The 13,130-nt window shown below is 38.9% G+C and overlaps 1 protein-coding gene across 7 annotated transcripts in view; it reads right to left on the minus strand.

Moving 5' to 3' along the window:
* The window catches only part of DIP2C (disco interacting protein 2 homolog C), a 307,254-nt gene that overhangs the window by 49,407 nt on the left and 244,717 nt on the right, over positions 1-13,130 (minus strand). For all 7 annotated transcript variants that reach the window (XM_064388801.1, XM_064388720.1, XM_064388405.1 and 4 more), the window contains 7 exons: positions 11,893-12,094; positions 9,741-9,850; positions 8,869-8,949; positions 5,030-5,153; positions 3,305-3,426; positions 558-669; positions 360-469 (listed from right to left, as the gene is read on the minus strand). In XM_064388801.1, coding sequence (XP_064244871.1) covers positions 360-469; positions 558-669; positions 3,305-3,426; positions 5,030-5,153; positions 8,869-8,949; positions 9,741-9,850; positions 11,893-12,094 — 861 coding nt within the window. The remainder of the gene's footprint in view (positions 1-359; positions 470-557; positions 670-3,304; positions 3,427-5,029; positions 5,154-8,868; positions 8,950-9,740; positions 9,851-11,892; positions 12,095-13,130) is intronic.

A 13,130-nucleotide genomic window follows, 5' to 3' on the forward strand; every position in this document is an offset into this window, starting at 1 on the left:
AGAGAATATTGAAAACCAATGGCCAGTAGCTGAGTTGCAAAAGAAGGGAATGATGAATGGGCACTGGAACAAGCAGGGAAAGGATGACAGTCTCATTTTCTTCATAAAATGGAAATAACAGATGCCTAAGTTGAAAAATGCTTCAAGCAGACAAACTAGTGGTCTATGCACAGGAGTAATGGAATGAAATTTTTAGCCTGAGGAGGAGGAGAGGGCCTAAACCCACCACACACAGTCCTGTACCAAGTAGAGAAGAACTAATTTAATGTCAATGGATTCAAAGGAATCACAAATTAGGAGCAACCACCTGCCAGCCAGGCAGGATGGCAAGAAGGGCAGCTTTAACCAGCAGTCCCTACCTTTACCCCTGCCAGCATGCCAGTGGTGGAGACACTGAAGTCAAGGTAAGCAAGTGTTTCAGGGTTAGAAGGTTTGTAGATCTGTGCAGGCCGCTTCTTTGGCAAATCGTCTGGTGGAGACAGAGACAGAAAACGTGTGTATGTCACTGACAAGCCCAGTGACAAAAGGGACAGAGTTCCCCTGGCCCCAGCACTCACCTGTGTCCAGGACTGGAGGCCATGTCCTGATATCCACTGCCGCCGCTGCCTCCCGCGACCGTAACAATTTACAGATTAATTGCGTGGTCATTAAGCAGGCAGAGCGGCTGACCTAGAAATTCAATAAAGAAATAAAACCACAATGGGATACTAATTAACTCCCCCATGAAAATGGGCAAGACTGTGACTTATTTTCTGCCAGAACAGGACACAGGTATGTCAACTTTATGTTTTCTGACTGGCAGGTGGGAAGATGCTCACAAAATGCAGCTCACAAAGAAGACAAAGTCATGTGAGTTGTAAAACTCATAAAAACTGCACTTTGAGAAGAGCATTGTAATGAAATTAAAGGCACCTTAATAGTGAGAATGTGACCTTTCCAATACATTGTATCAGCTCTCACCCCAAAGTGCCAGTAAAGAAGACTGTGTCCAAAAGATAACCTACGTGACAATAATGTATCTTGGTTCATAAACAATATTTTCATATAGACCAAAACCTAGTCTGACATTTTATATTAATAATTTTACTATCTTAAGTCAATTTTATGTTAGCCATGTATTTCCAATTCCTGTGCCAGAGATAAACCACTAGGAGATCTTCTGATATTGGCAAAAGTAGCTCTAGAACAGAAATTGTGGAAATGACACCAAGAAATTAAATGGTGAGCTTACAGCAAATTCCATCTGCACCAAACTTTAAATGATAGATGCTAAATTCTCCTTTTGGATTTGCTATTCTTAAAAGTTCATAGGTATCAACTACAAGAATATTTCTTACTTAATGAGAATACTTCTTATTCTTATTAATAAAAATGAATATGCTTAAGGAATTCAGGCAAACATGCATAAAAGCACTGAAATCACTGAAGATAAAACACAGGAAAAACTGAAAAGGCAACATTTTTTTCCTTTTCCCCAAACTTTGAAAATCTGTGCAAATGCTGCTAAGAGTATTTTTTTTTCTTTAAGGAAAATGAAACATTTCATAGCACACTAAATTTCCTGTGTTTAAACTAATAAAATCAGTAATCATATGTACATTCATTTTACCACTGAGAAGAACAGAACATCTTCTACTGACAGTGATCTCCTGGAAGTCAATTTTTAAAACACCAGAAATTTGGACATTTTGAAATTTGGAGCAAACATCACTGAATCAAATTCTAATCTCTTGACACTCTAATCCCATGACTGCCCTGTATAGACTGTTTAAATACTTCAAGCTAAAAGTGAATACAAACAAAGCCACTGCAGCACCCCTTAATCCATCTTCATTGTCATGGCAAGGCAAATTAATTCTTACATCACTAATCTTAAATCCATGAAAATCTTGATTTGGGACACTAAACCATAAATAAAAGGAATCTCAAGAGTTGGTGGTTCCCAGCCCCCTCAGGAATTACATAATCTGGACAATCAGAAGGTTCATTATAATACAGAATATCCATGCCTGGAAAATTCCACATCAGAGGTAAACACACAGGGATAATGGGAACGAGAAAGAACACAGCTTAGCTACAGGTTAGGAATTGCTCAAGACGGGGGTCAATTCAGTTATATTTTACAACTACCAGCTCATCACAAAAACACAATTATGCAGGCCAATTTTTACTCAGAAGTCATTTTTACTAGCTTGCAAAGGTGCTGTACAGACATACAATGTGTTAAAGCAGGCCCCATCACATCAGGAAATTTGTGTGACTGCATTGGCAATGAAAGGACAGCTGCAATATTTTAATTTCTACAAGACCATTAATCTCAAATTTGAGAGAAATTCTGGTGTAAAACAGAGCTGAGTGGCTTATAAGTCAAACTGGCATTAATATGGCCAATAAATGTCAACATTTTATCTAAAGTTAGTCTATTGAAGGGACAATGAATACAAGTCAGCTTAGATCTGTCAGTTTTTATCATGAAATCAAACATCTAGTTTAACTATTAAACATCAAATGAAAAAGAAAAAACGTATTTTACATCCTTCTGTATGTTAACAATTGATGTTTAAAAACACTGAGTGCCCAAATATTCAATAACAAGAATCCTGAAAATAACAGAACAATTTTTCATACCTCTTCTGATACTTGGTGGCATCTGATGCCATAAGGAAAGCCAAAAATTACATCTCTACTACTTGTTAATTGAAAATATCAAAATTAATTATCAATGGTAAAAACACATTTGTTTAAACTGGTTTCTTCAGAATTCCCAGCAGTAATTAGAAACTGCCCAGTGTAAAGGGCTATCTAATTTCAGCTATTTTTATTTCTCTCAGTAACAAGCACATTGAAGTTATTTATGTGCAACAAATGTTAAACATTGTTAGATAAAGCCAAAATACCAAAAGAAAGCACTGAATGAAAAAGTCTGAGCAACACTGGATGAAACAAAAGACCAACCAACATCTTCACAACAAAACTTTGAAATTGTTTTAAATGCAGAACAATTGGATATTCGGAGGTGAGCGATAAACTTCCCACTGAGGTTTTTTCTCAAGGGTCTGTGTGGCATCTTACCACAGCTGGCATATAGCTAAACATAAAGAAGCACTCTGAGGAGTCACGCAACTGGGGCAAAATGTGACAGCTCGAGTGAGCAGGTTGTGTGTTGCCCAAGCAGTGTTGACTTTGCAACCCAGTGAAGTCCGGAGTGCTGAACTCTTCAACCCGACCACCCCTCACTCAGGTTACTGCTCCTAAAGACACGGATCTTTCCCCAGACACACCCGTTTCACCCAGTGGTGCTCACCTCCACGATCATCTTCACGGTGGGCAGCGTGGTGGCGATGTTCTGGGGGTGCGGCGGCCGCACCGTGATGGGCACGCAGCCCGCGTACAGGCACCCGTAGAACGCGGCTATCAGGTCTATCCCTGCGCGGGGAACAAAGCACAGAGCCCCCCTGAAAACCAAACAGCTTCATCACGGACTCCTGTGTCAGCATAAATATGACTTGGAACTGGACCCAGAAGGTTAAATGAGTGACTAAGCCCTTTAACAGAGTTCTTTTTCAGCCCTTGTCAGTATTTGTTCAGCTTCAGTGGCTCCTCTCAACCGCACCGTTCTGAGTATGAAAAACCACGGGCTACACACAAAACTGCAGCCAGATAGCAACATTTAGAACAACTCCAGTTTGTTGTTCAGTAACCTGTTAAAAAGACTGACTTCTACAGATTAATTATCTTCATAAATGTACATTTATAGAGTGTACAAGAAGAGGGATGTCCCAGCAGAAGGACAAGGTAGGATGATGCTTGGTCCTATCAGCTGCAGAAAGAACATCTGGAGGATCCATAAAATACTGTCTTTCTCTTGCCATTTTTAACCTCACATAGGCAGTCTTGACTAATCTACCTGAAGTTTTACAGTAAATAAGGGAGTAATGATTTTGAAATCCTGCTTCTAACATAAAATTCAGTGTGTGCCATATAAATATTGACAGGAGGTGATGGACAATGGACAGCACCCTTCAGGCTACCTAAGGAGGCTGAACAGACAATAATTCAAAGATGCCTTGAACACTGCTGTCTGTCACTTCCTGATGCTGTACACAGGCTATAATAAGATGACAGTGGGGCTGGTTTATTCTTTCAGTGGAAAAGGATCTGCAGTACTGGTAGGTTATTCCTTCAATAAAATTCTTCATTCATGGGAAGTGAAATACAGAAAATAAACATTTGAGTTTAAAATATTAGTCTTCTTTTGTGGAAAAGGTTTTCCCATATTAACCATTGCAAAACTGCTCCTATAACTACATAGATATAACCAGTGTCTTGCAGTCCTCACAAACCAAATATCACATTACAGACCTTAAATCAGACTGTTTACTTCAGTAACACACGAGAGACGTTAAAGATAAAAGAGTAGCACAAGATCAGAAATAATTTCAAGCAAATGTCAAATGTGTTACCAGTTAACAAAAACTTAAAAGCCCTGATGCCAAAGGATGAAAATCAAAACCAAGACAGCTATCAAGATTAAGAGTCTATAGAGAAAATTGTAATGTCAATTTTGTATTTCTTGACCATTTTCTGCTTATCAATAAAATTTCTACTCTAAAAAACCCCCATGTTTTACTTCCTGGTTATTGTTGCTTTACCCTCAGGAAATGCAGCAAGATGGAATTGAACAGGTGAATGTAGGAACACTTATCAGATGGAACTGCATGCTCACAAAATAGTCTGTATCCAGCAAATTAAAAAAAAAAAAGCCATAATTAAATTTGACCGCTCGTAAGAGACAGGTTTTAAAAACACAGGTTAGTCTTAATCTGAACCCAAATAAATAAATTCCATGTGTATGGAAAAAGAGAGATTCTTTTGACTAGATTTGTCTAAATTCAAAGGACTGTGCATAAGGCAAACATCTTGTGTTTGACAGTCCACATGTTGCACACGGTAACACCCCTGCTGCAGCATCAGAAGGATCTTGATGAACTTCCAGGAGTCCCAAGGTGCTGCTACAGCAATTCTTTACCTGGTGGGTAAACCAAAGCCACGTGGTCTCCATCCTGTAAATGTCCCCTCTCCATCAGCATGACAGCTATCTTCTCAGCTCGTTTGTGCAGCTGGACACATGTCAGTGAGTTGGCTATTGTTCCCTGCATGGGAAGAAAGATAAATGTCATAGGAGACAATGTGATGGGCTGAAACTCTATTTTCCTCTTCACCTCAGAAGCTGTGGGATGAGGGGCAGCCACCATATGCCATGCAATGAACTTAAAATAAAGAAACATTCAGACTTAGGACAAACTGTAGTTGGAAGGGCAAAATGTTTCTAAAGTAGAGGAATGTTTTCTGTTTCTTTCTCTTTGTTTCTGCCCCCACTAAGGCAGTACAGCAGTGTGCTAATGTCCTGTACTTCCCTTGCTGCACAGGCAGCATTCCTGCTGCAGCCAGAGCCTTTATGGTCTCTGTAGCAAAGTGGAGCATCTGTGGAGAGCAATTCTGAAAATTGCATTTTGTTGTCTGCACACTGGAATGGAGCCAAATGGCCCAGCAGAAATACTTTAAAGACAAAAGACATAGGAGAAAACAATACTTTGTGATGGAAAAAAGAATTAGTCTGGAACAAAAGATAAGCACTTATATTGCATATAAATGAAAGAGAGAAGAAAGGCCATTTGTTAAATTTGAATAACTCTGGTCAGCATGAGCTTGGCATTTTTGAAGCATTTTAAATAGTGCAAACCCAAAATTATCAAACAGTCACAGTGTTTTGAGTGTTACAGTTCTTGCACTTCCTAAATATATATATATATGTGAGCATATATGCACACACACAAGTACACCTTTAGAAAAATATATACATCTGTATCACAAAAATCACCACCACTGCAGGAAGACACCTCAGAAGACTAAAAATAAATGTACAGGAGAGACTGGCTGCACCTAGAGCTGGTCGGGCCAGGTGTGGGCTGGGAGAAAGGGACAGGGCAGTATGGGAAGGGCTGAATCTTGGTTTGTGTTCTTGTTCTGTGGAAAAAGAGGAAATCAGTCTTCAGTACAGCTGTGACACACCTGGCACCTATCACAAGCACTAAGTTCACTTGAAAAAAAGTGTTCCTGAAAAAACTGGGGGGCAAAAGGTAAGAATATGTAAGAATATGTAAATACATATATACTAAAGAAGAACACATAAACACATCCACTAAAATAGAACAGTGCATCAAAAATGCAATGTAATAAAATAAAAAAGTATTGCACCACTATCCTCCTTAAGAGAGAAAACAAGAAGGTCAACTGTTTTAAAGAAATGTTCATTACACTCTATTTTAACAAGGCAAGGAATAATAAGTATTTGTTCAGGTGCTGGTTTCTGTCCACCACCACCCCACACACCACTGCAGTGTTTGCTCACCAGGCTTCAGAGGAGGGAGCAGTTTGCCAAAGGACAAGCTCTGCAAGCAGTGCCACGTTACCAGGATCACCTGGCATTCACAGACTCCATTACAAACTGCCAACAAAGAGCACAGCCCAACTGGGAATAGAATGGACAAAGCCAGGGCTCAGCATTCCTCTTCATCATCCTCAGCAACCACAGTTGCTGAATTGCACTTCAGACAGTGTTAATCAGTGCTCTGATCAATGTGGAGACCATTTCACTAAGAAGGCTTCCTCTAAAGACATATGAAACTCTGTGGATGCTGGACCAGAGATGATTTCCATCTGTCCAGCCCTGAGCATGCCAAAGCAACGTGAGGTCTGGCTGTCCTGCCACTGCAGACCTGTCAGGAGAATGTACTCAAATTCTCCAATTCTTCTTTCAAGAAATTGCTGTTTCCATGGTTATGAGAAGAAGGACCCTTTATATCCACACACCCATCAGAAGCATAGGTCCTACCAGCAGATAGGGAATTGCTGTAAATCAAGTGAATTTCTGCAAAGCTTGTTTACATTTAAGACTTCTGGCACTTGCTGCCTGTGAACCAGTGGGAAGTCACTGTTTATATAAAGTGTAGGGAAGGAGAATCCTGTTGTTGGACAAGAATCAGTTGCAAGCATCAGACAACTGCTCCCTTTGGGCCTGTAATGAGCTATCCTGAAATGTAAAGGTGTTGCAATCCTTCATGACACACACTAAAAACAATGTACTGCATTAATTTTGAAATATTTCAAATTCTCAAAGCTTGGGTTACAGGAAAACACTAATCTCAGTGGACTTCCATTAGTCATCCACTGCAGGATGCCTGAATGTTTTAGAACAAAGTGTACAGACAATGTCCAAGGAAGACAAAATAGGAAAAGTTACAAATCAGAACTAAAATTCAAGATGGGCAATAAAATTTCCTAGGGCAAACCCCACCAAATCTGTCATCCTTTTCCATAAAATATTAATTCTCTCCAAAAAGCATTACATCTCAATCAAATTTCTTATGATGAGATGCTCTTCATTGAGAATAAGAGATAAATTGTATTTTAAAATCCAGCTAGTCTTCGCTTCTGTGGAACAGGAATTTGTTTTGTTAATCGTTGTTTTGCACACTATGTCCTTACTTCCCTTCCCTGTTTGAACCTTCTGCCAGCATGGGAAGTTTGGCTTTATTTAAAACTCAAAAGCAACAGGCTTGTGTGGAAGAGAAGGTATAGCACACATCAACTCTTTCTCACAGCATCTTTGCTCCTAACTTACAGGACACAGCAATGCAGTACTTGAATGGTGTAATACTGAACTTATAAACAGCATTGCCTCTCAAGATTTCTACTTTGACTTAAAAAAATACAATATTACTTCACTATTTATCTGTGAGGTTTCACATATTCACAAATATAAGCTACTAATCTGAAGTTTTTAAAAAATACATTTAATTACTTACTGGTAGCTTCAAACTGAACTTTGTACCAGCACTGTAAAATGGAGAGGGACATTCTGTAAATACTGTAAGTGGTGATTTCACAGAGGTCCACAAACTGTTGGAGGTTTAAGAACCCATTCAAGTTGTATAAAGACCACATAGGCTGAGACAACATCAGCTACTACTGCAGGGGAACAGAACCTTTCCAGGCCTCCCCTCTCCTGAAGACCCTCACACACTTTGTATGTTTCCCAGATCTGACAGACATGTGTAGATGTACTGTGATGGAATGGTTTGAAAGCAGACCTTAATTCTCTCTGTGGTCTTGAGAATTATTGGTTTGTCATCTGTAATCTGTAATCATCCAGGAAGCAAAGAAGCTACACTACAGAAAGCAAGGAAGTTTTACTCTTAGCAAAGCCAAGTCCTGTGCCAGTCACATTCATTAACTCATTTTTAGTAAGCAATAGAATGCTGTGCCAGGCTGGCACCCCATGTAGGTTATGCAGAGAGATTTATTAGTGATCCTCTACAGACTTGATTGTATTCTGGACATAGATTTTCTTCTCTTCACCTCCTTTCTTCATTCTCACACCTCCCCCAGATGGTCCAATCTCACAAACAACAGCCATTGTTACATTTAGGGAAAATGCTTTGGTTTTGCCAAGCGTGTGCTTTTCAAATTGGAAATCAGGATGGTGAGCAGTATTAAACACTGTTATTCACACAGGGACAGATCTGAAACAGATTCAACGGTATTGAAACAGATTTGCAGTGTCAGCTCACACACAACATGTATGTGGTGGAAAAAGGAATGAGAAATGCGTAAGGCACACTGATACAAAAGTAATCTATATCTCGACAACTGACAGTGATGATTCTCTTTTCTGCCTCAGTGAACATTAAATATAACAGCTGAGTATTAGTGGAAATAGGAAGAGAAAGGTCACATCCAGCCACAGGACAAGCAGGTGCTGCTGAAATCCCAGTGTGCCTTTGCCCCACAGGCTGAGATTCTTACCCTGCAGTTGAGCAGGGTGTAGAGCACGTGGTCAGGGGTGGTCTGAGCTCTCCACTGCAGCACTTCTGACAGGAACAGGAACTGCAATAAAGCAGAGTGACAGTCATGACACCAAACAACTTCTTGGCTTTAAGATCCAGGCCACAACACCCAGAAGCAGGAATTAATTCTCTTGCTGTCACAAATTTATAGGAAGGTGCTTTTGCATGGTAGCAGTCACCTCTCTGAAAGTGAAGCCACTGCTGGGATTATGATATATTACTGCATATATTTCCAAAGCAATAAAAGTTCTTACTCATCCCTCTGAATTTAAGCACTATTTAATTCTTTAGCTTCTTCTCTTTTTCTTACTTAAATACATAAGTAGTTATACAGCATAGAACTTACTAATTTAATTACTCACATAAACCCCCAAAAGAGCTGAATTTCAACTTAATTTTCCAGGATTAAAATAACAACAAATAAGGTCAGGACCTTATATGTTAACAAAATTCTCTGGATTCCACTTGAGCTGGTAAAAATTATATAATAGAGGGTGATTTCTGGTAGAAGCCCCGTGAATGCTTTCCCTCACATTTTTTCTGCTGTCCCATGTAAACTTATTTCAAAAAATCCATAAAAATAAAATGCAGTGACTTCTCATCATGTCTATTTAATATTTATCTGTAAAGAAGCAATATTAAATCTATGCATTAATTAAAAAGAAGCCATCAACTAATTTGGTGGTACTAATAATAATAATAGTCATCATAATCCATCATATCTCTCAACTGCTAAGTGTCCTGATGTCAGCTACATGATGTTAACTATATAATGGATGAAGTCAATTATATGATGTTAAATACAAGCTGTAACAGAAAAGTTTAGCTTACCTTTCTGGCCTGGTCATTATCTTCTATTTGCCCCAAATCTCTACCACTGGCCTGTGCAATTCTTTTTCCAGAGACCAAGTTCCCCACCATCACAGAGGCAGGGCCAATTTCTAGAGTAAAGCAGAAAATACACTAAGTGCAATAAAAATCCTTTGCTTGTGGATGAAAATTCATGTGATTTCTTTTTCATTACATGATATTCTCCTCACTGCCATCCAGAAAACCAAAATCTGAGCACATCTCTGTTGACATAAACTTTGGTTAGGAACCAGAAGTGGTTGGAAGATGCATAGGACTGGATTCATCCTCTCAAAACAGCTGTAATTTAGCATGGGCTCTCCACAGCCAAAGACATATCTGGTCTGTCTTTATGGGATGAATTTGGAAAATTTAGCTCCTACTGTAGGCATTTCCATTCAAATGCCTCATCCAGAGTGACAACATTCCTATTTCCCTCTTCTGTTGCTGGGGCTAAATTGCATCTGTATTTGGACTTCTGTAATGCTACAGACACAAAGTGGCAGGGATTAGGAAGGCAGATGGTGCCTATGATAAAATACATGCAAGCCCTGTACAATAAGACTGAGAGTGAAGTTGAGCAACTTCAGAAGAAAATAAGATGTCATGGCTGACACTCCTCCATGAGGTGGGTTTCACTGATGTTTTGTTGCTGCCATTAGGGGACAATGATGGGACAAATGGTCTCACAGATAACGTTTAAACTCATGTTGGCATTTGTTTTCTGTTTCTCCAGCATGTTGACATTTGTTTTCTGTTTCTCCAGCATGGATTACTGATCAACTGCAATTTATACCAAGCTCTACTTCTAGCCTATGGTGTCCAAGTGATTGTTTCTGGTATAAATAACCAGATAATCTAAAGCACCTACAGACTATTCTGCTTTAAAAAGCAATACCCTATAATAAATACCCTAATAAAAGCAATACCACCTGGTATGTCACAACAACACAAAATGGGAGAATGTGATACTATCAGTTTTGTTTCTGTGCTCCTGGCATTAAATATTATTATTAACACAGTAATATTTAATGTATACATAACGTATCTCCATTGATTCTAGTCCAGCAATTACTTTGTGGTGCAGCAACAAGGAAATACCAATGTGACCACTGCAGTAAAAGTCCTCATTGCTTTCATTAAGTTAGTGCAAGTCACTGCTAACCTCTGACACTCTCAGTATCCACAAACCAAGATTATGGTTTTGATTCTGAAACATTTGTCCAAAGGTTTTAAAAAAAGATGATGGTTTAGGCAAACTAGCACTGAATTCATGAGGAATAGTCTCCATATTCAAGATCCAGAGAGCAAACCCTCTTCTAATTCCAAGGTGTTTTTCAAAGTGGAAAATAACCAACACTTAGTCTAATGTAGCTGAATCCAAGTCTTAAGCCTGAGGCTACACATCCAGAACTCCTTGAAATTAATCTGAGTTCTAAAACCTGCAGCTGGATTCAAAGGCAAAAATTTTTTAACATTTACTTGTACATGGGGCACAAATAACCAGTGACTGGACTACTGCAGGCTACAGGGGCTTTCTTGGTCTCTTGAGACAGTCCCTTGCTGTACAATTTCATCCAACATTCTTCATGAAGAGGCAGAACTTCTGAAGAACCATCTTAAAACTAGTTAGGGTTTTTCCTCTAATAACCTGCTGTAAGAGTAATACAGAATCTCCCCACACAGGTTGGGGATTAAACCACTCATTTTTTGCTTTAATTTATTCCTGACCAGTTTTGAAGCATTTGCTCTTCCAACACTTTTATTTAGTGACAACAGTCCCTCTCTGTTTCTAGTTTAAAAGCTGAGCCTTCAAAATAAGCAAAGAGTTTATCTTTCTCTGGTTTGGTCTCCATTCTCTTTAAACATAACTGAGGAGGAATTTATGAAGAATTCCAGGTATGGTCTTGGAGTGATAAAAATGTCATCTTTATTGAATTAACTTTTTTCCTTGCACTCTCTGTGAAGGTGCCTCTAGCTCCTGGCAGCACCAATGATGTCCTTGACACACACAGAATATTGAAGAGGAAAGCTGATGAAGCTGATTCTCACCTGAATCAGCAACTACTTGATTTTTACAGTACCACAAGCACACAGGACAAAGTCACAGTCCCTTGGCCTTCACTGCTCTTACCTGGTTGCTTTTGCCTTGGTTTGGGCAGGTTGGTTACGCAGGTGTGGGGACACATCAGCACGTTGCAAGGATGCAGAGATCCTTCCAGGAAGAGCTGTTTGGTTTCTGACAGGTGAATCCCTCCCAGAGGTGTCTTGGGAAGTGTGTTTGCTGGGACAAGTGCTAGGCAGTAGACTCCCACTTGATGAATGCTGTCAATTGCCTAAAAAAACACACAGGAAGTCGATTTTAATGAAAGGCTGATTTTTCATCACTCTAATAAGCACGTGTTGCTCTGAATTACTGCATAAACCATCCCTAATAATTAACTGGCAATGGAAAGACACTTCAGCTATGTCAGTGATAAGGAGGGCCTTTTCACTGGGAACAGGTGGACAGAAATGTTGTTATACTCATTCCAGGAGATAAAAAAGCAACCAAAAACCTGGTGACAAATGCCCACAAATCTATTAGGAAATGCTACCTTTTTATCCCACTTAAGCACATATTAGTAGCAGATATCATGGAGATTTTTTACAAAGGTGGGCTGTCAGACCACATGAAATTGCTTTTAAGCTGTGCACTTCTCAGAGCTAAAGTTCAAAGGATTCCTATCAACTTAATATCCAGTCCATCTTTGTGAGCAGGGCAAAATTTCAAATAACCCCTATAACTAATGATGTATGTAGCTTGTGAATCTTTCATTTTTTTTATAATGTAAAAACTGTTTCATTCCCTGATCACAGTGTAAAAGATTTTCAGGCAGGAATGGAAATTATATAAGGGAAAACTATGAAACTACCTACTTGAAAAAAAATTGGATGGACAAAAACCTGAAAAAGAAGCATCTTTGAATTGTATAGCAACCATGTTCACTGCCTGATATTAAAGTGAATTAAACTGCATCGCTTTCAAGAAAACTGTAGCATACAGTATCTACATAATTGAGTTAAACATGAATATCCATGCACATAGATTTTAATTCTCCACAGATTTAAAGGATTTATTTTCTTTATAACAGTAACAAAAATTGGAGCAAGTGTGTTAGAAAACCAACTTCAGACATTTACACAAACTGAGAAACAAATTACAAATAGCATCTCTAATGAGTTAAATGTTCAAAAATCTAATTTATTTATCTTGCTTTTTAATTTTAAACCGTGATAAAAATGAATTGATATGCCTTGAAGATACAATCTAAACTCTGAGAAATAATCACTTACAGTTATGCATGTACTAAAGTGTAGACTAATAAATTA

This window comes from Passer domesticus, chromosome 1 (genome assembly GCF_036417665.1).
Source record: "Passer domesticus isolate bPasDom1 chromosome 1, bPasDom1.hap1, whole genome shotgun sequence".
In the NCBI taxonomy this organism is placed as follows: Eukaryota; Metazoa; Chordata; class Aves; order Passeriformes; family Passeridae; genus Passer; species Passer domesticus.